General features: G+C 36.9%; 1 protein-coding gene across 1 annotated transcript; it reads right to left on the reverse strand.

Moving 5' to 3' along the window:
- Positions 1–290: 290 nt before the first annotated feature.
- THUMPD3 (THUMP domain containing 3) lies at positions 291–26298 on the reverse strand. Its single transcript, XM_054595591.1, has 10 exons — positions 26217–26298; positions 24664–24952; positions 22054–22131; positions 15404–15880; positions 13409–13539; positions 10992–11061; positions 5631–5743; positions 2319–2429; positions 1581–1704; positions 291–1388 (listed from the first exon to the last, which is right to left on the reverse strand). Exons 2-10 carry the CDS (start codon positions 24916–24918, stop codon positions 1236–1238), a joined length of 1512 nt encoding a protein of 503 aa, XP_054451566.1. The 5' UTR covers positions 24919–24952; positions 26217–26298; the 3' UTR covers positions 291–1235.
- Between the last annotated feature and the right edge of the window lie 359 nt (positions 26299–26657).

The raw sequence follows: 26657 nt of genomic DNA on the forward strand, positions 1-26657 counted from the left end.
AAAAACTCCAGGCTAGGATATAAAATACTCATCTTTAAGAGTGAGGTAGTATATAAGAGAGAATACCAGACTAGGAATGTTGGCAGTGCTGCTAATGTGAACTTGATTCTTTCAAAGAAAAGAAGTATTATTTCCTTTTATTCTAAATGTGAGACATCAAAAGATAGTATGAGGAGTACTATTATACCACTAACGCAACACTGAAAATCTAAGCTCAGTGCAGCCAGAAATGACAAAATAAACTCTGAATACTTTAAAGAACGCCACATAAAATCCCAAGTACTGTGTCCTAGGGAAACACTATTTATCACAAGGACTTAGTATTATGTTGAGATCATTTTATTTTCCACTATCTCAAAAAGGTCTTTCTGCAATTAGAAGAGCATCTAAACATGGACAGTGACTCAAGAGAAAATAGCCAAGAACTTAGATGAAGTTTTAAATTCAAACATACATTAGTTCTTTTAAGAAACCAAAAATATTGTCAAATTTATGTTTGACTTTGAAAAGCAACACCACTTTCGTGTATGGAAAGAAAAATAAAATTTCTTTAAATTTTACCTGTTGGTCCCATACTTAATCTATCAATGTACTTGCTGTTATTTACAAATAAAAATGTATCTTTGTAATTCCTTTGCTAAATTCTAGTCCTCTATTCTATGTATTAACCTGAATAACAGATGCATATTTTAATTAAGGCAGATGGTAAACTTTCCTATAGGTCTTGTGAGACTTCATTTTGTCATGAGGCAAATACTATTTCACAAAATTAATAATGCTTCATTTTTTAAAGGTTGAGGTAAAAACTTGAACAACTAAATAGCAAAGCTACACAGGCAATATCTGTGTTGCCTAAGATGCTATGATTATGTTCTCTGCCTTTCCATTAGGCCAGGGTGGCTACAATGGAAAATAGGAACTGGTATAAAGCCTGAAAAACAAAATGTTCTAAATCCAAATCCAAGAGCATTTTAGTAGGTTTAGCATCTTTAAAGCATTTTAAAAGTACTAATTTGCCCAGCTACTTCTTCACAACAGCTCAAAAGAAAAGTTTTCTCCCAAGACTTTCAGTTCCACCATACATTCACACCTTTTGCTAACCAGGGTGAAGAACTTTAGACCAATTTAAACAGTGCACACTGCACTTTGTCAATACTGTTTTTCTCAAAGCAAGTTCATGCTGGCATTTCCAGTGTCGGGAAGCACAAATTCCATTAATCATCTTCATTTTTGCATTACCGAGGAGTTCCTCTTTCTCCATCTTGTTCTGAAGGATGAACAAAAGCTTGAGGTGTACGTTTCAGAAGGTAGACTGCAGCATGAAGACCACCTATGTTCACCCAGACAGTATGCACCTTCTGCCATACATGTCCCATTCCAGATAATGCCTGTGTATACATAAAAGGCATAAAAGTAATTAACTTCTATGACCTACCTGCTTCTAGGCCAACCAGGAGTCTTAGCTGCCAGTTAAGAAACACTGGGGATAAGGAGCACAATCCTGCTGAAACTAGTATCCCCGGGTCTACTTAAGATCATAAAGACGCCACAGGCCGAGTTTCTGATTTACTGTACAGCACCTTGATAAAGCATTTCTTGTCCTGAGTAAGTAGTGCAGCTCGACCTGTCCTTGGTCTACAGACACGGCTCATCTCCCATAGGCAAGCTGGGTAAAGGTTCCAGTTTCTTTTCTTGGAGCCCATCCTATAAAAGAAGGTCCACTGAGTCAAACACTGTTGCAAAAAATATCTAGGATTAAGTGAGACGTTATTAAAAATTCATTGCAATAAGAAAATCCTGAGATATGAAAAACAGTTGCTGTTTAGAAGCCATAGCTTTGCTGTTATACGTCAAGGAAATGAGCAATCACATTTAACTAAATTGCAGAGAATTTTGAATCAGATTAATCAGAGAAAAAAAACATAACTTTAAGCATACAAACTGTCCTCTTAATGATTATGTGCAAATTACAGAAACCACATCAGTGAAAGAATCATTTATACTGAGAACAAAACCAAATTTTCCTCAACCTTTCTGTGTGAAGTATCATATAATTCAAGGATGGACTTAAAGTGGATGAACCTCCTGTGATGGTCAGGATTAAAATGTAGTTAATACATTCCTCAGTTTTCAGAAGAAAAAAATGGATGAATCCATCATCTTGTTAAATTTTTTTTAAAAAATTGCTCTGCTGACAATCTGCTGAAAGGAATGAAAGATTTCTGACATAGACTCAAAGAAAATAGGTTTTAGAAGACATGTGGGTACTAGTATAACAAGTGAAGGTAAAACCTATTTTTAAAAAAACTACATCCCACCTTTTTCCAAATGGCATGTCTGTTACTATAATGTCCACAGAGCCAGTTCTCAAAGGCAGATTGCAGATATCCCATTGAATAGCATCTATGGGTAAGCCCCAGGACAGTTTGCTGTGAGGACAAAGGAAAGGTGCTTTAACACATTAAGTATGAACTTTACAAAAGTTTCTTTCTGAAGACCCTGATATAAAATACAAAATGATACTAAAATATCAATTGATATTGACTTTATCAATAATCAAAATTTTAAAAGTAAAATGTAGAAAGTATAAAATTATAAAATAAAACTTATCATAACCAAAGCTGTAAGAATGACAAATATATTTAAGTTGTTAGATTTGGCTAAAAGATTACATCTGCTTCACTTATGATTTAAGAAAAAGGATTAAGGATAAAAGATTGCAACACAACTGCAATAGACAATTTTGAAAACTGTTGAGATGGTATATTATGTAACTGATGATATAAAACACTGATGAAAAAGACATTGGAAACAATGCTAAAGAGGAAAAAATGAGACATCTGAAGGATAAAGCTTGGTAAATCTATGTAGTGATAACAGGAGCTTAAAAAGAATATATGTAAAATTAGTAAATATAGAGGTACTTTAAAATTAAAAAACAAATATATGTATCATATTATTAATAAACAAGAAGCAAAAAAAAGTTAAATAGATGACAGGAGACAAAAACATGATTTCAATCTCATTAAGGCAACGCTACTGGTTTAATAAGATACAACAAGCAATAATACACAGATTAAGAATAAAAGGCAAATTGAAGATTATGAACCAAAAGGAATAGTTATACTATTGATATTTGATAAAGAACTTAAGCAAAAAAATGCAGTGAAGGCAATCACTATATAATGAGGAAAACCACAGATATTGAAAATAGAGCTTTACAATCAGCACCAATAACTGCAACAAAACAACTTAAGTCAAAAATATTAAAAAGTTCAGTTAGATTGATAGAAATAGTACAGATCAAACAGATTAAAAAGTGAAAGTGCCCAAGAGGGTCTGAAAAAGAAGGAAATATTCAGAAAATAGAAAAACAATGTTTTAAAATGTCTATCAGTTTTCAAAAAAAGCCTGGTCATGTACTAACCCTCTAGAAAATCTAATGTGAATCAAAATATACCATAAAAACTCATCGTAATAAAATATAAATTATCAAAAATAAAACTATCCTTGCTACTCAAAGTTGGGCCATAGACCAGCAGCATCAACATCGCCCAGCTTGCTAGGAAATACAGGCTCCTAGGTCCCATTCTAAACCTAGTGAATCTGAATCTGTATGTTAATAGGATCCCAGGCGATTCATAGGCACATTCAAGTTTGAAAAGCACCATCCTAAACAACTGATCAGAGAGCCAAGTATACAACTAACAATGTAGAAAGTAACTAAAATAGAGAATTATCAAAATCTATAGAGTATGGTCAACAGGAGTACTTTGCATTGAAAGTCAGCTCTAATAAAAACTTTTATCACTGAAAAGATATTTAGAGCAAATAACTTAAGATTTTAGATAAACTTTAAAACCTCAATAGGAGATAGGAATAAAAACAAAAGGTATGGAGCATAAACCACAGAACAAGTAGTATATGAAAGAACAATACAAAGCACTGGTGATTCTAATCAAAAGGGGAAAAACAAAATGAGCAAAGAAAAGAGGACAATCAATATACAGACATAAGCCCCAGTTGGGTAGCTCAGTTGGTTAGAGCATCATCCCTAAGCACCAAGGCTGCATGTTAGATCCCCCGGTGAGGGCACATATAAGAATCTACCACAGAATACATAAATAAATGGAAAAACAAAAACTGATGTCTCCCTCCCTCTAAAATCAATAAATTAAAAATTAAAAATATATATACAGATATAAAATAGTAACAAGTATACCATGTATAAGTAATAAATAAATATTTGCATAAAATGAATATATATTTTTAAAAAATTTACAAATATAAACCTTACACGAAGTGTTATGAAGGCAGGTGTTTCTGGATCTGTTAAGGCCAATCATGGAATATACGACTTCTGGGCTATGTACTCAGGATGGTAAGCACTTAAAAAACCTGACATCTGCTGATGACTACCTACTCCTGCTACTTTATAAGAAAATGAAGGACACTGGCATTGAAAACCAAAGAAATAATTATGATGAAGCCTCTGGTAAGAAGTTGCAGACTAAGTGACATTTCAACCAATTTTTCCCAAAGACAGTTGAGATTTGATAGAATGGTGAAAGGCTGGCACAGATGGTGTCATCAAATCTATCTGTTGTAGTGGCCTAGGGCTTAATACTGTAACACGTATCTCAGCTGAAAAACAAAATTTCCTATAGGCTAATGGACTTCCAATGCACAGATTTCAAAAAGATACATTTAAAAGACTTGGAATATTTTGCTTGCAGAAGAGAGGATTTGGAGGAGTAAGGATGGAGGAAGGGGGAGGATTGGTAGCTCTTCCAATATCTGATGTTAATCATCATGTGACACAGAGATAAAATTTTTTTTTATGGACCCAGGTGGGAGGGGGGAAAAATCTGTAGGAGGTTCAGGGAGAAATTCAGTTCACTAAGAGATAAGACTAGCTGTGCAAAGAGGGAATCAAGAGCCCTCAGAGACAAGTCATTAGGAGTGTTTACACAAGCTGGAAAAACAATGGTTAGGATTTCTTGTAGGATATGTAGGAACCATGGGATGGATGGTTTTGAAGTCTCTCACAACTCAAGATTTTTTTAATTTTTTAAAAAGATTTTATTTATTTATTTTTCTAGAGAAGGGAAGAGAGGGAAAGAAATATCAATGTGTGAGAGATACATTATGAGTTGCTTCTCGCACACCTCCAACTGGGGCCCTGGCCCACAACACAGGCCTGTGCCCTGACTGGGAACCGAACAGGCGACCTTTGGTTCACAGGCTGGCACTCAATCCACTGAGCCACACGAGCCAGGGAGCAACTTAGGTTTTTTTTAAAAAGTGCCAATTAAAAAGTGCCAATTAATAAAGGAAAGGCTAAATAAATTATAGAATTTCTCTAGAATGAAATATTATGTAGTTATTAAAAATATTCTTCCACTATGTGGGGAAAAAGAAAAAGGAAGACAGAAATAAAAATAGTTGCATTGGGACAGGGAAAGTATAGCTAAAAATATTTTTTAAATATAACTCACTTTCAATAATCTTTAAAAATTTAAATGGAGTCTCGATATATTCATTTTGGTTAAATGATGTCACAGTGCACTGTGGGTATTAGTTACAAAGTCAGTATCTAAGAAATGCTACAGAAACTTTAAAAATTTTACCCTTTAATTTGGTTCTTGGTCAGTAAAGATGAGATGTTATTTGCTGCTCTATTCACGGCCAATGGATTATTATCACCAGCAATATGAAAACAATTAGACCATTCAGTAGCCCCCTAGAAGACAAAAAGCATACATTGAAATAAAAGTAGCAAACTAAGAACATGATTAAAGAAAAAATCATTCCAATTGATTATCAATAAACAAGACATTGAATCCAATAGTCCAATGCTTTTCTAAAGTGGCAAGGCACTCTATGTTATCAGCTTTGCTACTTTCCCTGCTTGAAATGCCCTGTTCTTTCTCTGCTTGCTGAACTACTCATCTTTCAAGATCTTGCTCTGTGACATGCACCCCAACTCTCCAAGCTGCTTCATATGCCCCTCCCCAAAGCACTTTGTACATATCTGTTACTGCACTCTTTCTCTTTTTAATTATTTTTACACCTGTCTGACTCTTAATTAATCTGTAAACTCAGGTCTGGTTTTTTATTCAATTTCTCAAGCCACAGTACCTGGCACATAATATGTATTACAGACCTTAAATACAAATGTAGTTTGAAAACACAACCAAATTGGCTGGTTCTCTCTGAAGCACACCCATGCCTTCCATCCCTCAGGGTGCATCTATACTTTTCTCTCCCAAACTCTAAGAGTCCCCACAGACTTGCAACCAGGTGAGCAACGGGTAGCCCTTTTCTCCAACTTTTCAATGAGCTAACAGCAGCCCCATTGAGGCTCAATTCTTTTCTACAACGTTTCTAGGGAGCCAAAGCAGAGCACCACCTAGGCTCTCCTGTTGCTTCTTCCGCCCTAACCCTTCCTTTGTTTCACTGTCCCCAGAGCTTTAATAAACATATTCAAGAAAGGAAAGAAAGAAAGAAGGGAAGGGGAGGGGAGGGGAGGGGAGGGGAGGGGAGGGGAGGGGAGGGGAGGGAGGGGAGGGGAGGGGAGGGGAGGCAAGGAAAAGGAAAGAAAGAAAGAAAGAAAGAAAGAAAGAAAGAAAGAAAGAAAGAAACCAAATCAAAATGAGCAACTCATATCTTTTTGTGATTATGGGATTTTACATAATCTGATATATTGGAATATTTGAGAATTTCAAAATAGAATGTAATGTCCATTGTATAGGCTTTTAAATAACTACCATAACCTTGAAAGGATTTTGTAAGTTCAAGTCAAAAACATGTCAACAGAATATAAATACCAAGGTGTTTTACATGTCATTTGTAGAATGAGGTGACATAACTACCTTAGGTCTGAACAATGTTCTATGCAAATTAACAGTTTTCTGACATGAAGGCAGAGAAAGTTCTGCACTCTGTTTAGGGATGAGTGACATACACCTTTTCCTTTATAAATGGTAATGCACCCTCATCCATGAACACAGTGCTTCACAGCTTCTTCCTTCACCTAGGCACTTGAGGGTGATGTAGAAGGGTGATGTGCAGGGGACGTGGAAGAGACCTAGAAAGTTTGATGAAAGCCTCTCATGTGATTCTAATTCCCCAACATTCATTTTTTTCTTCAACACCTATTTAGATTTTCAGTCTCTGAAATTAGAGATGGGTTTTGTAATACTTTTGAGTTTTATGGGGAGTATGGCAAATCAAGTATTTTACACTTTGGTGAACAAATCTATATATACACCATGTCAATTCCATTGACAATTTTACTCATTTTAATCAAATACCAGCTTAAGTTTTTCTACATTTACATTCTCATCTCTACCGTTACATGGAAATGCCTCAAACTTTTTCTTTTTATCTTTTTCTTTGGGGGGTGGGTAGGAGTCTTCTCTGGACTTTTAGCTCTGTTATGTATTTTTTGACATGTAGTCATGCTATTTCCCTGCTATCTCATTAATACATCATGGCTTAATGCTGAAGAAAAAACACTCTGCTCTGTTCCCAGAATTATTCTTGACAACAAATGAATTTTCACTGTGTCGGCCTCTTTAGCCAGAGTAAATCTCTCTGATGTGAGCAGAAAACAGTAGTCATCTAAACTACTATGACTTCCTTCTGAGATTTATTTAATATTTAAAAAAATTTTTTAAAGATTTCATTTATTTTTAGAGAGAGAAGAAAGGAGGCAGGAAGAGAAACATCGATGTGTGGGAGAAACATGGATTGGTTGCTGCTCACACACTCCCAACTGGGGACGTGGCCCACAACCCAGGCATGTGTCCCAACAAGGAATCAAACTGGAGACCTTTTGGTTTGCAGGATGATACCCAACCCACTTGAGCCACACCAGTCAGGCCTCTTTCTGGGGTTTTAATTCCCAAATGACAGATGTGATTTTCTAATTGCACTCTGGATTACTTTTCCCTTTGTAAATTATTTTGGACTTGCTCACCTATCCAGTTTCTGCCCACTCAAAGAATCTATGGCAGGGATTTTCAAACCTTTTCATCTCTTGGCACATATAATTTGTAAAATTCTGTGGCACAACAACAAAAAAAATTTTGTTGCCAATCTGACAAAAAAAAAAAAAAAAGGTATAATTTTGATTGATTTACAAAAAATAATAATAGTAATTACCTACTCTTTTTGCTCCAAAATGACTTTTCAAAAAACTAGGTGCCTAACCCTGGCCAGGTAGCTCAGTTAGTTAACAGCATTGTCCCAATACCCCAAGGTTATGGGTTTGATTCCTGATTAGGGCACATACAACAATCAACCAATGAATGCATAAATAAGTAGAACAAAAAATCGATGTTTTTCTCTCTCTTTCTAAAATCAATAAATAAAAATTAAAAAAAAAACAAAAACACCTCACGTGCATACTTGTATATACGGATTTGTGGTACCAAGAATTAACAAATCAGATGCAACCTTGTTATGTGACATGACCAGTAAGATGCAACTCTATGTATTTGTGGTTCAAGAAGGGCATTCATACCAGATAGCTATTACTGTGTTGACTGTTGTCATTTTTAAAATTTGATCATCTAAGGGAAAAAGAGGTCAGTGCCCCTGACTAAACAGTCAGGTATTGCATGTTTTAAATATTTTTGCAGCATACCAGTTGAAAATTGCTGGTACATGGTATCTCTCATTGGCTTTAGTGTACTATATGTAAGAACTTACTATGATTCACAAACTTAAGCAATTTTACTGGGAGTGCCCTCTTCTAAATTATTTATAAAAAAACAGATAATATTGATTCAAGGAAACTCTCCTGTTAAATGTTCTTCACTTAAACAATGACTTTCCCTTTCTTCCTTTGCTCAGGCAATTTTTGAGTACTCTCAACGTCACAGCCATTTTAAAAACTACTTAAGAACATTTGATGTAGTCATATGTTTATTTTTCTTTTGTTTCCTTTGCCAGAGGAGATAAATCAGATAAAATATTGCTACAAGCAATGTCCGAGATTTTACTGCCTATGTTTTCTTCTAGGATTTTTATGGTTTCAGGTCTAATGTTTAAGTCTTTAAGCCATTTTGAATTTATTCTTGTGTGTAGTGTAAGAAGGTGGTCTAGTTTCATTTTTCTGCACATATCTGGCCAATTTTCCCATCACCATTTTACTGAATAAACTATCTTTAGCCCACTGTATGTGCTTGCTTCCTCTGTTGAATATGAATCGGCTATAAAAGTGCGGGTTTATTTCTGGGCTCTCTATTCTGTTCCATTGATCTATGTATCTGTTTTTATGCCAGTACCAAGCTGTTTTAATTACCATGGCCTTATAGTATAGTTTGATATTAGGTAGTGTGGTTCCTCCAACTTTGTTGTTCTTTCTCAGGACTGCTGTTGCTACGCAGGTCCTTTTGTGGTTCCATATAAATTTTTGAAATATTTGTTCTAGTTCTGTGAGATACATAATTGGAATCTGGATAGGAATTGTGTTGAATCTATAGAGTGCTTACATCAAACTAAAAAGCTTCTGCACAGCCAAGGAAACCACAGACAGGATAAAAAGACAACCCATGGAATAGGAAAACATATTCACCAATGCATCTGATAAGGGGTTAATATCTAAAATTTGTAAAGAACTTATAAAACTCATCACCAAAAACCACCCCCCAAAATCCAAACAATCCAACTAAAAATGGGCAAAGGTTCTGAATAGACACTTCTCCAAAGAGGACATACAGATGGCTGGTAGACATATGAAAACATGCCCAATGTCACTGATCATCAGAGAAATGCAAATTAAAACCACAAGGAGGTATCACCTGTCAGAATGGCTATCATCAACAAATCAACAAACAAGTGCTGGCAAGGATGTGAAGAAAGAATAACTCTTTTACACTGTTGGTGGGAATGCAGATTCATGTAGCCACTGTGGAAAGCAGTATGGAGATACCTTAAAAAATTAAAAATGGAGCTTCCTTTAACCTAGCGGTCCCACTTCTGGGAATATACCCGAAGAAACCCAAAACACTAATTCGAAAGAACATAAGCACCCCTATGTTCACTGCAGCGTTATTTACAATCACTAAGATATGGATTCAGTCCAAAAGTCCATCAGCAGATAAGTGGCTAGAACAACTATGGGACATTTACACAATGGACTACTTGGCCTTAAAAAAGAAGAAAATTTTACCCTTTGGGACAGCATGGATGGACCTGGAAAACAACATTATGCTAAGTGAAACAAGCCAGTCAGAGAAATACCATGTGATTTCACTCACATGTAGAATCAAATGAACAAACTGAACTAACAAGTAAAATAGTGACAGACTCACAGAGAGCAGGATGGTAGTTATGTGGGGGATGGATTAGGAGGTGGAGGGATCAAGCAAAAAGGAAAAAGGACTCATTGGCATGGACAACAGTGTGGTGATTGGGGATGGGAGGGCAGAGGGAGGTGTAAAGGGGTTAAATGGTAAATGGAAAAAATACATTAAAATTTAAAAAATAAAAAATAAAAACTACTTAGGAACATTTGGCATGTAACCTTTATTTAGACTTCTTGGAAAAACTAAATACTGTCCATAGGCTTCCCCTTTTTACAACCATACTTACTCCAAGAACCCAAATAGATTAAGAAACATAATCACTTTATAAGGATGAAATGCCTTCCTCCAGTTTATGCTTGTGCCTTCAATTATCTTTTCCATTCAAGTCTACCTGCTTGTCCATCATAGAAAAGGGACTCACCAGTTTGTAATTCTCAGCCTCCTCTGTAATCCACTGAATAAATAGAATTTACAATCTACCAAGTTCTTGCTTTTGTAATAAGTGGTAACATCCTTGACACAAAAAGTTCCAGCTTTACCAGAGTAATGCTTTCAAAACCCTTGGATCCACTGACCCAGTCTTGGTGATTTCATTATGTCTGTTGTGCCTATTAGTTCTAGGACATTCTGGATGTAACATTTGCTTATTAAAAGCTAAAGAAAAGTTATTACCTCTATTGGTATTGCCCCTGTTCCACACATTGGATCGACTATTATATCAGTAGGTTGAGGAGCACAGAGCCTAAAGAAAAGAAAACAGCCTATGTGAAAAGACTTTAACCCGTAGCTGAAGCTTCCACAGTGATTATTTCTGAAGCTGTAAGATCAAGGACCTGTTATATTAGCATGAAGAAACACCAGTCAATATTCATTTAAAAAATCAATTTGTAATTACATGTTGACTCTATATCCTAGCAATTAAAAAAAAAGCATTACATATAACCAAAATATCCTTTTATTATCATCTAAAATCCCATTTCATTCCAGATGGATTTTAGCTTCTAGGTCTTTTAATATACATGAAGGTCTTTAGAACACACATTTTTTGTTTTTCATGTAACCTGTATTGTTACAATAAAAAAGAACTTCAAACATATTGCCAGTAGAACATGCATTAATATAAGTTGACTGGCAATTAGACATTCAGTATTCCATTCCTTTTGAATTTTAAAGATAATACTAACCTTGCTATAAAAATATTTGCTTTACTATGAGTACTTAAGATAGTAACTCCTCACTTAAGCAAAATGACATATAATGGAACCAATTTTTACCACAGGTTAATGGATATAAACAAGAGTTAAGTTCTTAGAGCATCTCTGGCATCTCATCACCTGCTACAAGAAACAATGTCATTGGAGGACATGCTGTATTTGCCAGGCATGGATTTAACTCTTTGCATGCATCATCTCATTTAACCCTATGAGGTAGGTCACTATTATTCTCATTTTACAGATAAGCTGATGCAAAACCTGTCCACAGATACAAAACTAACAGGTGATAGAGTCAGGATTAGACATTACTGTTAATGGCTTAAATGTTACCCTCTGTGAAGCACGCCCTTCTTGGGTCATCAGGTTTCTCCTTTTGCCCTGATAACCCTTTACATTCTACAAGTGTTATGGTATTTATTACATGTAAGGTAATTATTTATCTCTCTCACAAGACTTGAGATTCTTTGGAATACCACTGGATTCTTACTGTAATACCTGTTCAGCTCCACCTCCCTGTTCCTGCCCCTCAATAAATGGCGACAGAATCCTTGACAACCCTGTCAGCAGTAAGCAACGCTATACTCCCAGTTATTGCTGGGGTCTGGGAGAACACTTGACCAAGGCTATGTCAATCAGATTCTCTCTTCTAAGAATTGGGAATAAAGAGCTAGAAGCCCTAGGCAATATTAAGCTGATCATTTGAAATTGGAAATATGTAAATTTAGATGAGGGGTAGCCATTTGCACACATGAGCAGAAAAAAAGAGCCCACAAACTCCCAGGAGAGACAAAGTGACTGTCTAGGTTTAAAAGGTAGTTTTACAAGATCTCATTCCTATGCTTCTTGAAACATGGCTTTCAGTTTTCTAAGGATTCCCTAAGACTTCTCAGTGTTTTTCCAATAAATCCCCTTCCCACACCATCATCACTTTTTCAAAAAATCTTAAACCAGCTTACTTAGGTTTCTAATACTTGCACCAAAAATAACTATTCATATCCCTGGTTCCTATACCACAATGCCTGGCAGGAGATAATAAATGTTTGTTGAATGAAGACTACAAACTTTTCCTTAATCAAATATCTCCAGTTGTCTACTATTGTCACCGAATTGATAGCTTCTAACTGTGCTGAACTGTGACTTTGTCGATGAGCTGATAAAAGAGGACTCCCAGGATATGCCAGACACTGTATATAGCAGGTATTTTGCATATGTTTCTGCATTTACTCCTCAGTAATAATCCTTTAAGTCTCACAGCAGACCCATTTTGCACTCTAAAAAACAAACCTACAGAAGACAACTTGTCTGAGTGGTAGAAAGAAGTACCCAATATAAAAGGAAACAGGAAAGGAGAAAGCAAGCTAGGTCTTACATTTGAAGAAATGGAAAAATTCTAGGATAGTTCCTGGGTTGCAGTGATTATAAAATTTAAAACTATAAGTAAAAGTTCTCTGTGTTCATTTATACATTAGACATTTTTTAAACAGATTTGCTTTTATCTGCTTCACTGACAGAAATGAAACGAAGTAAAATTTGCTCTATTTCCCAATCTACAGTATATTCTTTCTAAACAGAAATGTTTAGAAAACATTTCTAAATGAGTAATGTTTTCTCCCCAACCCCATTCAAGAGGTAGATGAAAACTATCATTCCCATTTTAAAAATCAATGACACTGAAGTAGTAATTAAATAATATTTTCAGGATCACAAAGAATCAACACTGGATACAAGGGAAAGGAACAGATCATCAGCAGCTTTTTATCCTGTTCTTTACCCACTAAATTCCAACACAGTACCTCACAAGAAATTAAAGTGTTTTGAAGGGAAACTTGAAATTATGTTATCACTTTAATCTAGATGGCAAACCCATTCTCCTACCTGAGCATCCCATAGGCAAGAGTAGATCTAAGAGTTGTAGGTCCAAAATGTGTAATATTTCTTCGGTGGAGACTCTCTTCTGTCAATGCAATACCCACAATGACTTCATTGTCATGGATATTCAAAAGTACCTAAAATAAAACAAGATAGAATAAAATAGTTTTAGAATTGTACAAACCACTTATTACTAAGATTTTGAAATTTCAGCGTTTATTAATTTTTTTTTTACTTTACTATTGAGGGGTACTGTGCATACACTAAAGTACACAAATCTTAAGTATGCAGCACAGTGAATTTTTGCCTATATATGCACTGTAACTGCCACCCAGATAAAGATATACAATATTTCTAGCAAACCAGAAGGCTTCCCTTTGCCCTTTCCAGTAATTATTAATCTGATCACTTTTACTATATATTAGTTTTGTCTTGTTTTGAACTTCATATAAATGAAATCATGTAGTTTATACTACTTTTAAATTTTAACATCTAGTTTTTCTTTTATTTTCATTCAGTGTACTTCTAAGTTAGCTATAACCATATTTCCCCCTAATTTTTATAATGTAAACATATTTGGAATGTCTGTGGGTTTAATATACATTTTTAAAACTTTAACTTTTGTTTATACATTTGCTTTATCACCTATTATTTTCTTAATATTTTTCAAAACTTGATTCAATGTCTGTGAAATTTTTTTTGTCCTATAGTTCTTCTAACATAATTAAATATAAACTATTCAAATAAAGAATGAAAAAAAAATATGTTCTCTAAAATTTCCTCATCAGGACCTTAGCAACAGCAGGTGCCACTTACCTAGCTATATGCAAGCCAGTGTTCTACACACCTTACATTCATTACCTCATTTCATATTCATGCCATCTGAGCTAGGTATTGTTACCCTCCTTTTATTGATAAGGAAATTGCAGCACAAAGATGTCTGCTTACCTGCCCAGAGTCATATGCCTTGTAAATTGGATCTGAACCCGGGTGGTATGGTTCCATTATCTGAGACCCCTTGCTAACTTTTGGACATTGCTGTTCTAGTTAGCCGATTCATTTTCATAACAGCCGTTACGAGAAAAAAAGGGAATGGGGAATTGTTTCTCTGATTTGATATGCAATAAAAGAAAAACTCACAGAGAGAATTAAGTGACTTGCCCCAGATTCAAGTGTCCCAAAAGCAACACAAAATGACTTCTCGGTAAAAACATCAGCTGCTAGGGGCCTTTTAAGCTGTCAGAGATTTAAAGACAACTTAGTGTGGTCCACATGTGAATTACCCATGTAGTAGATGATTGACACTAAGGATGCTAAAATGAGGTATCTGGGTTTGAGAATCTAGCAGAATTTAAGGAAGAGGAGAGCTGGCTCTAGGATGAGTATTAGCAATGTTGTCCTGATTTTAGGAGATCGAGGTTTGTTTTAAAAATGCACTCTGGGGAACATCTGAGATCTTGCTGTTAGGCATATGTTGTCAGCTCGGCCCAAACAAACTCTTATAAAAACTCTCTCTCTCTTAAAAAAAAATGTACTCCACTTCTTTTAGTAGCAAACCTCTACAAGCAAGACACACAAAAACAAAAAAAATGTATTAAGTCTGGCTGCATTTCATAATCTGAAAGTCCAGGTAATGTTAAAAAAGTACTAAATTAGAAATTAGAAAACTCAAGTCTTAATATTTCCCATCTATTTAACACTTTAATGCACCAAATACTTAAAACGTATGATCTCATTTAACCTTCAGGACACAGTTAGAGGTATATACTACCACCATCTCTATTTGAAACACAGGCTCAGAGAGAGTGTCTTGTCTAAAGTTACACAGTGCGGAATCAAGTAACTATTCTTACTATAGATCTGTCTCCACTGCCCATGCTCTTGTCAGCCACACCCTATTAGCTCCGTGCCCTCAGTTTAATTATCCATTAGATTGGGTTAGTCTAAAAATTCAATCTATGACAGCCTTCTTGAATCATCAAAATCAGATCCTGTACCTACCTCCACATCAAAGTTGGTCATGTCAGCTTTCCATTTAAAATACTCTTGAACAGCACCCCCAAAATCTCTTGCGGCTTCATTAGAGGAAAAACAATGTTTCTCTCCTGCCCTGTTGCATGTGACTCTAAACTTTAGCACTTCAAGATCAGTTTCTTCCTTTGAGCCCTCATCAGTCTCATCTTTGCAAGATGCCAAATCATCACCTACTAATGTTGATATCTCTTCTTTGATAGCTGGCTTTTCATAGTAGTCTAAAATATGTGAATCTGAGGCTTTGTTAGTGAGCTCTTTTTTAACATCTTTTTCATCTCTTTTATCTCCTTGTCCATTATCAATCTTCTCTTTACTTGAATTCTGATTTATCTTCTTGCGTTTTGTTTTTTTTTTCTTGAAATTGGTGTTAATTTTCCATACTTTTAGAGGGTCTGACCATGAAAGCTTCCCAGCCAATTCTTCAAAATCCTTTAGGACTTCTTCCTACAAGAGACAGAGGATGAGATCCATTTATTTCTCACCATTTTAATTGAACAAATAAATTCCTACTTTGTCCACAGACGACATTAATCATTATTTTGGGAATCATAGGGGTGCAAAACAAGAGTCAATAAAATATTGGCTGTAATGAGGAAATAAAAATCTCATTTAAAATTAAGGTATATGTAAATTAAGCCACTAAGAATAATACAAGATAGAATGGTAGATTGGAAGTTGGGCTTCAAGATGAAAATGTAAACAATAAGAAACTAAAAACAGTGGTTACCTCTAACAAGGGGAAAGAGGGGAAGAAGGACAGGGAGAAAGAGCAACTTAACCTCTTACTGACTGACTACCATTTGAATTTTATGCTGTGTGTATATATTAACTATTTTTTAAGGTAATGTTTGTTAAAATAACCAACTTGCTATTAAAAAAAGTTATCTATACAATTTGTAAATAGTATCTAGAGTCATCTTTTTAAAAAATAAATCTGATCGTGCCCCTCCCTTGCTTAAAGTCTGTCAATAGCTTCCCAGAGCACATAAAAAAATGTAAATTCCTTAAAAAGCCCAACATAATCTGACTCCTGCCTACTTCTCATACATCACTTCAGGATCATCCTCTCCCTCACTTCCTCTGCTTGGAAGGTATTTGGTTCAAGTGGTCTCTTTGCACTGCTGGCTCCCGTCTCATTACTTACTAGCAATTTAAAAGGCATATCCTCTGAGAGACCTGCTCTACTTACAGTAGTCCTCTCAAGTCATTCTCTTCCCATTTTATTTTCTTTACAGAGCTTAGCATTATCTAAGGTTACCAGGTTTATGCATTGTTCACTAACAAGGCTCCTCCCAGAAGGTATCTGGGAAGGACCCTACCTGTCTTGACCATTGTTATAAGCTACATGCTTAGAAAGGTGCCTGGCACACAAAAGGTACTTAATTAAAACAGCTGTTGGATAATGTGATTTAATGTTAAAATGCGTGGTAGAGAGCCAGGCTGTTCAATTCAGCAGCCATCAGCCACAGGTAGCAACTGATATTTCAATGATTTAAAATTAAAAACTCAGTTTATCAGTCATATTAGCCACATTTCACACACTGGTAGCCAGAGGCTACCATGGTGGACAGCACAGACACAAAACATTTCCACTTGAAAGCTCCACTGCAGAGTGCTGGTAGACAGTACATGTTACTCAGGCTCAAAGCAGAACAAAATCAGTGCTGGCTGATGAAACTGAGACTTGAAATGGAACTAAGTGAAGGCTTTGATACTACTTGAAACCTAATAAAATAATGGTAAATTTTAAGTTTGGCAAATCCAATTCTTTTTACAAATAATTTTCCTAAAAAGGGCATCTAGGGTTGACATGGTGGAATAACACTGGTACAGCCCCTTTCTTTCTTCAGAAACCATTCTAAAAGAAAAAACAGAAATAACCAACTCTGCCTTAGAAATATCTGCATGATATCTATAACCTTGAACCATAACACGAGAATTGTTAACATAAGAATTCCCAAGTGCAGTGAAATGTCAAACATGTGCATGAAGACAGAGAGGATGAATGCCTACTGATCTCAGATAAACGGTAGAGCAGTGTGCAATGCAAAAGCAAATAAACTCTTCTTTGGAAACAGCAGGGAAGAAGTACATGCACTGGACTTCATTTGTACCAAAAAGTAGGGGGGAGAAAGGGAGACTGAACGAGGAATCTCACAGATAAGTTCTATTTGCTGGAAACAGTCCATTGGTGAGGTAGAATTGGGGAGAATACTCTACATAGTAAATAACCCAAAGCTGCTGACCTCTTTAGGCTAGGGAGAAGTAATGGGTAAAAGAACTTAATGGTATAGAAATTATATCTCAGTAAAGCTGTTTTTAAAAAAGAAGGAAGAAGAGAAGAATTCATTCACTGACAGCCCTTTATCAGGAGGATCTTCACAGTGAACCACAGGGATTTCTTCCTGGCCTGGAACAGTTCCTGGCTTCTCTCAGGAGAACCTCCTCTAAACAGCAGGTCCAAGAGGATCTCTCTTAATCAAAGATGAGCAATTATCAGGACTTCCGGCCAAGATGGAGGTATAGGTAGATACACTTTGTCTCTTTGCAAAACCAAATTTAAAAACAAAAAAATAAACAGAACTGCCAGAAAATCGAACTGTATGGTAGTCCAACAACCAAGGAATTAAAGAAGAAACATTCATCTAGATTGGCAAAAGGGACAGAGACAGGCAGCCAGGGCAGAAATGATGTGTGGCAAGGCAGCGGCTGGCTGACCAGGAGGTCCCACATTTGCGTGCGGATAAACCGGGAGGAACAGCTGGGGAGAGAAATAGACTGCACAATCCAGCGTTCCAATGCGGGAAAAGAAAGCCTCAAAACCTCTGGCTGTAAGAATCTGTGGAAGTTGCAGAGGCAGAAAAAACTCAAAGAGTCACAGGAGAGTTCATTGGAGAGATCCACAGGGTCCTAAAATGTACACAAACCTACCCACCAGGGAATCAGCACCAGAAGAGCCGAATTTGCTTGTGGGTAGAGAACCAAGTGACTGAAAGCTGGCCAAGAGCCGAGCAAGTGGCACTGTTCCCTCTCAGATACTGTGCCCTCCGCCCCCATACAGCATCACAACGCAGCAACCTGGGTTACCCCGACCTGGCGAATATTTAAGGCCCTGTCCCTTCCAATGTAACAGGTGTGGTGAGACAAAGAAATATGGCCCAAATGAAAGAATAGATCAAAGCTCCAAAAATAGAACTAAGTGATGAAGAGACAGCCAACCTATCAGATGCAGGAGGCTCAGAGAGTCCCAAAGAAGTTGGACCCAAGGAAGCACACACCAAGGCACATCAAAATTACGTTACCCAACATTAAACATAAGGAGAGAATCTTAAAAGCAACAAAAGAAGAAGAGACAGTTACCTACAAAGGAGTTCCCATAAGACTAGTGGCTGGTTTCTCAAAAGAAACCTTGCAGGCAAGAAGGGGGTGGCAAGAAGTATTCAAAGTCATGAAAGGCAAGGACCTACATCCAAGATTACTCTATCCAGCAAAGCTATCATTTAGAATGGAAGGGCAGCCCTGACTGGTGTGGCTCTGTTGATTGAGCACCAGCCTGTGAACCAAAGGGTCACTGGTTCTATTCCCAGTCAGGACACATGCCTGGGTTGCGGGCCAGGCCCGTACTAGGGGGCGTGTGAGAGGCAACCACACATGTTTTGGACTGAGCGCCAGCCTGTGAACCATAGACTGGAAGGGCAGATAAAGTGCTTCCCCGGTAAGGTCAAGTTAAAGGAGTTCATCATCACCAAGCTCTTATTATATGAAATGTTAAAGGGACTTACCTAAGAAAAAGAAGAAAATCAAAAACTATGAACAGTAAAATGACAACAAACTCACAACTATCAACAACTGAACCTAAAGAAAACAAAAACAGACTAAGCAAACAACTAGAATAGGAACAGAATCACATAGAGATCAAAGGGGAGTGGGAGGGGAAGAATGGGGGAAAAGGTGCAGGGTATAAGAAGCAGAAACAGGAGGCACAAAATAGACAGGTGGGGGTTAAGAATGTATAGGAAATGGAGAAGCCAAAGAACTTACATGCATGGCCCACACACATGAACAAAAGAGGGCGGAATTCCTGTGGGAGTGGGGGTGTAGGGCAGAGGGGAATAAAGGGGAGAAAAAAATGGGACAGCTGTAAGAGCATAACCAATAATATATATATTTTTAAAAAATGAGCAATTATCAAAAGTTATCAGCACAAGATTTAGAGAAACACAAAAAAGGAAAAAAGGGGAAAGGTACAGAAAACAAATAGCGGGGGAAAAAACCCTGACCAGAAAGACAATGCGAAAGAGCAGCTGAAAGCTATGACCAAACACATCGACATGGCATCAAAAAATGTAGTAAGAATAGACCTTTGTAAAAACGAAAGCTCAAGGCAGAGATAGAAAAGCAGAAAGAAGATGAGGTGAGTCACCAGAAGAAGAAAAAGGAGTTTGTAGAACTCAAAGAAAAATAAGTCACAGATGCTAGCCTTTAAAAAAATAGGCTATAAATTCATGATATCATCTGAATACTTAAAAATACTTAAAAATAATTAAAATGCTTAAATTAACAGGCTTTTAAGGAGAGGAAATTATAATGCTACAAAGATTAAAATTGATGGTCAACAGGATAAAAGCTAGAAACAAATATTTAAAAGCAAGGTTTTACTGGGGTGTGTTGCAATTTAAGTCCACAAATGAAGGGCTTAACAATTTTTCATGGTCATACACAAAAGAGGTTGCCCACACACAGATCTGAAAATCCACCTAAATACCTGCTACTCTTCTTTTAGGACTTCAGCAGCAAAGTTTTATAGTTACTCACAAAGCAACACTAAAAAGCTGGCTCACACAGAACTATTCCATAATACCAAATTCACCTCCAATTAAGAGATCAAAAACACCAAAATAATACAAATTCTAAGATGGAAAATATGCAGGAATTAAAGAGAATATTAATAATGCCCTAGTATGTTAGAGACAAGAATTTAATTTTTAAAAAATTTTTATGTATTGATTTTAGAGAGAGAGGAAGGGGGAGATAGAGAGAAACACTGATTTTTGCTTTCCCACTTACTTATGCATTCACTGATTGCTTCTTGTATAGGCCCTAACTGAGGATCAAACCCACAACCTTGGTGTATCGAGATGCTCTCTAACCAATGGAGGTACTGGACAGGGCCAAGAAATTAAAAATTAAAAAAAAAAAAAAAAAAGCAAGCTTATAGTTTTAAAAAGTCTAATAGTTTTAAAAGGCCTATTAACATTTATTCATGGCCATTAAAATTTTGAAATACTTAGCAGCAAAATTTTTCAGCAGCCTGCCTATTATTTACTATTTTCCCAGATATAATTCAGTTGGCAATGACTATCAGAAGCCTAAAGAGTTATACTAGTGTTGAAAGTTACACTTTTGGTTATTAAAATTTTAATCTATTTTCAGTCTGAATTCTTTTCCGTCTAGTTTTATTTTTTTCTAGGCTGTGGGTTCATACCACTTTGATTGGTTTTTGAATAATGTTTTGGAAATTAACCTTTTGCCAATAAATAAAAATTAGAGAATTAAGTAGCATAACATAGTTTTTAAAAACAAGTAATTTCTCATATAGGCAATAAAACTAACAGAAAAAAGTTTTCAAGCATTTGATTATGGAAACCTGACTGAAAAGCAATGTGGAAAAATATTAAAGCCTTACTGAGCTCTATTTTCAACCTTCAGCTTAGGCAGCATCTCAATATTTACAAATCAGATGCTAAGTACAAGTTGGAGACAAAGCTTTTGTCCTAACAACTGAAGGAATATTTAGATATTACTTTGGCTTTACTTCAAAAAATGAAGTTAAATGAGGCAAAAGCAGAATGGTAAAGGAAAGTGTTATTTGTAGATGATACAAACTGTCACTTGCTCTTTGGTTTGCAATCAGGAAGCAATTCTACTTTGAAACCATATATATCAGCAAAACTAATCTAAGGTATATATCTTTTGTAAGAACGTCAAACAATTTGTTTTCTTATAAATTTTGATGTTTTCAATATTGATTTTTAAATTTTATTATTCTTTCATCTTTTTAAAAAACAAGGTATATATAATTTACATAACATTTTAGTTTCAAGTGTACAATACAGTGACTCAATATTTGTATACATTGCGAAATAATCACAGTATGTCTAGTTAATATTTACCACCATATAGTTACAAATTCTTTTTTTCATGTGATGAGGACTTTTTAAGATCTAACCTCTTAGAAATTGCAAATATGCTACACAGTAATATTAACTAAGGTTAATGCTTAAACATGTTTAAATTGTATCCCCATGACTGACTTATTTTTGTAACTGGAATCTTGTACCTTTTGACTCCCTCCACCCATTTTGCCCACTCTCTACACCCTGCAATACTGGTTTTTAGCACCATGCTCTAACCAACTGAGCTACTGCAATACTGATTTTTAAACACAACTTTTGGGATGGACTGTCAACAAATCTCTGGATTTTATTGTAAAAGCCTCCCAGTGTTTTATATTGTAAAAGCAAAAGTAATGTTAAATGACAGGATGTGAAAAGTAGAAATAATTTCTTTGGGATCATGGCTGCAAATTAGTACCATGTTTGGCTGGCATGGCTCACCTTGGTTTCTTTGAACTGGTAATCTTTAAACTCCTGAACCACCACAAATAAATTATCAACTGATCTCAGACAATGAACCTGGTAAGGGAAAAAAATGTTAGGAACAAATTTCTGAGAAAACATTTGAATCACACAAACTACTGACATTTAAATATAAAAATTAGGTAGAAGACTTAAAAAATATATTTTTTTAAAATGTTCACCCAAGGATATGCTTACTGATTTTAGAGAGGAAGGAAACAAGACAAAGAAACATTGATCGATTGTCTCTTGTACATGCCCTGATTCGAACCCACAACCTAGGTATGTGTCCTGATTGGGGATGGAACCCACAATGTTTTGATGGATGGGACAATGCTCCAACCGAGCCACCTGACCAGGGCTAAGTACAAAGACTTTAAAGCAGCTAATGTGGTCCTGGCCAGTGTAGCTCAGTTTGTTGAAGCATCATTCAATAAGCAAAAGGTTGCCAATTCAATTTCCCATCAGGGCACATGCCCAGGTAGCAGGCTCAATCCCCTGTTGGGGCATGTGCAGAAAGTGGCCAATCTGCTTCTCTCTCACATCCATGTTTCTCTCTCTCTCAAATAAGAAAATAAACCTTTAAAAAATAAAATTAAAGCAGCTAACATGATAGTCCCCCCTCTTTTTAATTCTTACCCGAGAATATGATTTTATTGATTTTTTAGAGAGGCAGAGAGAGAGGAAGGGAAAGAGAGAAACATCAACGTGAGAGAGAAACGCAGATAGGCTGCCTCCTGTATGTGCCCCGATCCAGGATCAAACCTGCAACCCAGATACGTGCCCTGACTGGGAATCACACCTGTATCCTTTTGGTGTAAGGGATGACAGTCCAACCAACTGAACCACCTGGCTAGGTAGTCCCTTCTTCTGTGGTTTTAGTTACACATGGTCAACCACTGCCCAAAAATGTTACATGGAAGAAATAAAGAATTCTTAAGTTTTAAACTGCATGCTTTTCTGAGTAGCTTGATGAAATCTCATGCCATCCCACCAGGGACAATGAGTCACCCCTTTGACTAGAATATCCGTGCTGTATATGCTACCCATCCATTAGTGACTGAGTAGCCATGTTGTGGTATCACAGTGCTTGTGTTCTAGTAACTATTATTTTACTTAAGATTCGCCCTGGATTGGTGCATGTGGTTTGCTGGCTATTTGGATATGCCAAAGAGAAACTGTCAAGTGCTTCTTTTAAGTGAAAAGGTGAAAGCTGATGACTTAATAAGGGAAGAAAAAAACTGTATGCTGAGGTTGCTAAGATATATGACAAAAATCAATCTTCACCCTGATCAGTGTGGTTCAGTTGGCTGGGCTTTGTCCAATGAATCAAAAGGTCACTGGTTCCATTTGTCATGGCACATGCCTGGTCAAGGCGCTTTGGTCCCTGGTCAGGGCGTGTTCAAGAGGCAACAAATCAATGTTTCTCTCTCACATCAATGTTTCTCTCTTTTTCTCTCTCCATTTCCCCTCTCTAAAAATAAATAAAACCTTTAAAAAATCAATCTTCTACCCATGACACTGTCTAATTCATAAATTAAATTTTATCATAGGTATATATGTATAGAAAAAAACAGTATATAGGGTTCAGTACTACCTGCAGTTTTAGGTATCAACTAGAGGTCTTAGAACACAACTCCATGGATTTGGGGGGGAGTCTACTATACCTATAATTTATATTTCAAATTTTCCCCACATCTCGTTTCCCATCTTTTTGGTTACCTATCAGTTTCTATTCCTCTAGATAAAAGGAAGGACAGGTGGAAAGATAGAAGCTTAGTGTGTTATGTGGGTAACACAGGTTTGGGGGAGAAGGGAAAAACAAAGATAGTCAAGTAAGGCTTTATCATATTTCCCTCATGGCTCTCTGGGGTACATTGCATAGTGCAGTGGTTAAGAGCACAGGGTTTGAGCTCCAGCTCTATGATTACTAGCTGAACAACCCTGGGCCGGTTACTTATTACTAAGCCTAATGACTAAAAAGGATAATAACATGCCTATCTTCACAAAGCTATGGATCTTATTTACTAAAATACTACATGGAAAATACTTGCATACCAATTCATCCCACACATTTTTGGGGGGTATCTACTACATGCCACACGTTCAGAGCTTGGGCGACATCAAAAAAAAAAAAAAAAAAAAAAAAGGACAATCCATGTCCTCATGTTGCTTAAGTGATAATGAGATATAGCTTAGCTTTTTCTTCTAGTGGGATTGCAGTTTGCTGACTTTCATGTCTCACCTTCAGTGTGATTCCTAATTACTTTTGAGCAAGTATTTCTTGATACAGGGTTTTTTTTTAAAAAACAAACAAACCTTATTTATGCCTCACTCCTAAAGTCTAAACTTCAGCTAGATGGTGAAGTAAATAAAGTCAAAGATGTGTAGCAGATAACCTAGAATTTCTTCATAAGTCACATAGAATTCTTCTGGTGAATTCATCCTCAGGAAATATTAGGATCACTTCTAAAAATATAGCAAACCTACGAGTCAAACTTACAAATCAGTACCCAATAGAAAATGCAATAGAAAATATTCACAAATGACCTATTTAGGAAACTATTTTAAATATTGCTTCATTCAAACCTGAGCCAGACTTTCCACTGAAATGTCAAAATATATCTTGCCCCGGTCTTTGCTGATTTTGCATGATGACCTCAATTTCTCTCTCACTTCATCTGCAGCTGTTTGCTCAAAACCAGTAGGTACAGTGGCTCCAATAGTGACTTGAAGGTGCTCAGACTCACTTCTGGGGCCACTTTCTGTCACTTGTGTAGACCTCTGGTTCTCATGAAGGTTTACATCCAGAAGTTGGTTAGTGGCTTCTTGAACACCTGACATATTGGCAGTGCTTCCAATATCTTTGATATAGTCCCTTCAAAAGCAGTACAGAAAAGAAAACGAAAAATCTCCAAACATTATCACTTCACATTTCTACTATAAGTAAAAATATCTGCGTTGGAAGGCGAGAAGAACAAGGCAACACAACTGATATAGTCATATTCAGACAGCACGCCTGAATCCGTATTCACCAAAGATAAAAGAATGAATAACATGGACACAGATGTAAAATATATTATTAAACAAGCAATATAGATACTGTGGAAGAAAAGGAGAAAGAAAAATAAGAGGATTTCCACAGTATATGATGACTGGTTTGGGATTCCCCATGTTGAAAATAGCCATCTCATAACTACAGTAGTTAACAATTCAAAAACAGAGGCTACTAGACCACATTCCAACACATTTCTGCATCTTGTCCTTTTTTGGCTAGCATTTAAGAACATGGGCCTTTGGAATTTCAGGTATGAATCTGAATTCTTGCCCTCACCATTCATAGGTTGAATGACGTAAGACAAGATTATTCTCCTGTGCCTGAATTTCCTCATCTGCAAAATGGGAATTAAGTAATACCTCTCTCCTAGAGTTGTTGGTAGACTTAAGTGAGAACGGCACATTGTCAGACCCATGACTAAAACTTGCTAATAGGATATCTATCTTTGTCCTGTGAAGGAGGCAATGCTTCCTGTGTTTAAAAATGATAAACTGAACATCTGCTGAATACAAGTATCTGAACGCCTACTATCGGCCAGGCTCTGGGATCCATGATTAGGCATCAGAAGAGGTGAAATATTTGAAATAGTAAGCCAAATTTCCAGTACCTGAATATGGGTGGGGTTGGGGTGAGAGAGACGGGAAGTGGGGATCAAAAGCTCTCACCATATTTTTAAAGGTTTTGCGACCTAAAACAACCTAAGTAGGCACCGAGTACCTACACTGTCCTTGTTCTGTACCAGGGACAAGCGACAGTGTCTAACACTAAGTCAATTCTTGCCCTTAAAGAGCTCACAATCACTGTGAATAAGACCTGCTTCTAAATAAGGAGGCTGAAGCCCGTAAATGCACGTGTCCTGCCCCGGACAGAGACCCAATCACCGGGGCAGGCTCCGCACACACATCCCCAGGGCCCTAGTCAACAGGAATCCCGAGAGGGTGTAAAGGCCCGTGAGATGGAGCGAAAAGGACTCCACAACACCAGGCTGAAGTCCAGCCTGGCACTAGCCCGAATATCAAGATGAGGGTCGCCCCTCTCTCCCAACGGTACCACACCCAGCCGCTTCCCTCCCCTGCCCGGTTACCGGTACACAGCGCAGACCCTTCCGGCTCCCGCACGCCCAGGTCCCAACGCGCTCAGATCACGCAGCCGGGAGCCCCTTAGACAGCCCCGGAAACGGAAGTTAGGTGGCGCTATCATAGCGGCCCTGAGCTAGGGGGCGGTCCCGCCGACCGTAGTGGAGAGAGGAACTTACGCAGAAGGGCAGAGGCCAATACGGTTGGCTAGCTCTTGCAATTGGGGGCAGTGTCGTCCCCATGCTGAACCTGCAGAGTGGCGGCTTCGTTGCCTGTCGTCGTATTAGCTAGCAGTTTTTTTATTATTATTTTTTATTGTGGTTTTAATTTGAATTTCTCTGATGGCTAGTAATGATGAGCATCCTTTCATATGTCTCTGTTCCCTGTTTATGTCCTCCTTGGAGAAGTGTCTGTTCAGGTTCTTTGCCCATTTTTTTAAAATATTACTT

This window comes from Pteronotus mesoamericanus, unplaced genomic scaffold (genome assembly GCF_021234165.1).
Source record: "Pteronotus mesoamericanus isolate MK-2021 breed Mesoamerican mustached bat unplaced genomic scaffold, CSHL_Meso_final scaffold_54, whole genome shotgun sequence".
Lineage (NCBI taxonomy): Eukaryota > Metazoa > Chordata > Mammalia > Chiroptera > Mormoopidae > Pteronotus > Pteronotus mesoamericanus.

What these genes read in the sequence shown, in the direction of transcription:
- THUMPD3 (XM_054595591.1), bottom strand. Translation starts at nt 24,918, where the DNA reads ATGTCAGGTGTTCAAGAAGCCACTAACCAACTTCTGGATGTAAACCTT. An exon ending in CAGTGGAAAGTCTGGCTCAG is followed by an intron (nt 22,132 to 24,663) that starts GTTTGAATGAAG and finishes TTCCCTTACCAG; the next exon opens with GTTCATTGTCTGAGATCAGT. An exon ending in GACATGCCATTTGGAAAAAG is followed by an intron (nt 1,705 to 2,318) that starts GTGGGATGTAGT and finishes CTTCTTTTATAG; the next exon opens with GATGGGCTCCAAGAAAAGAA.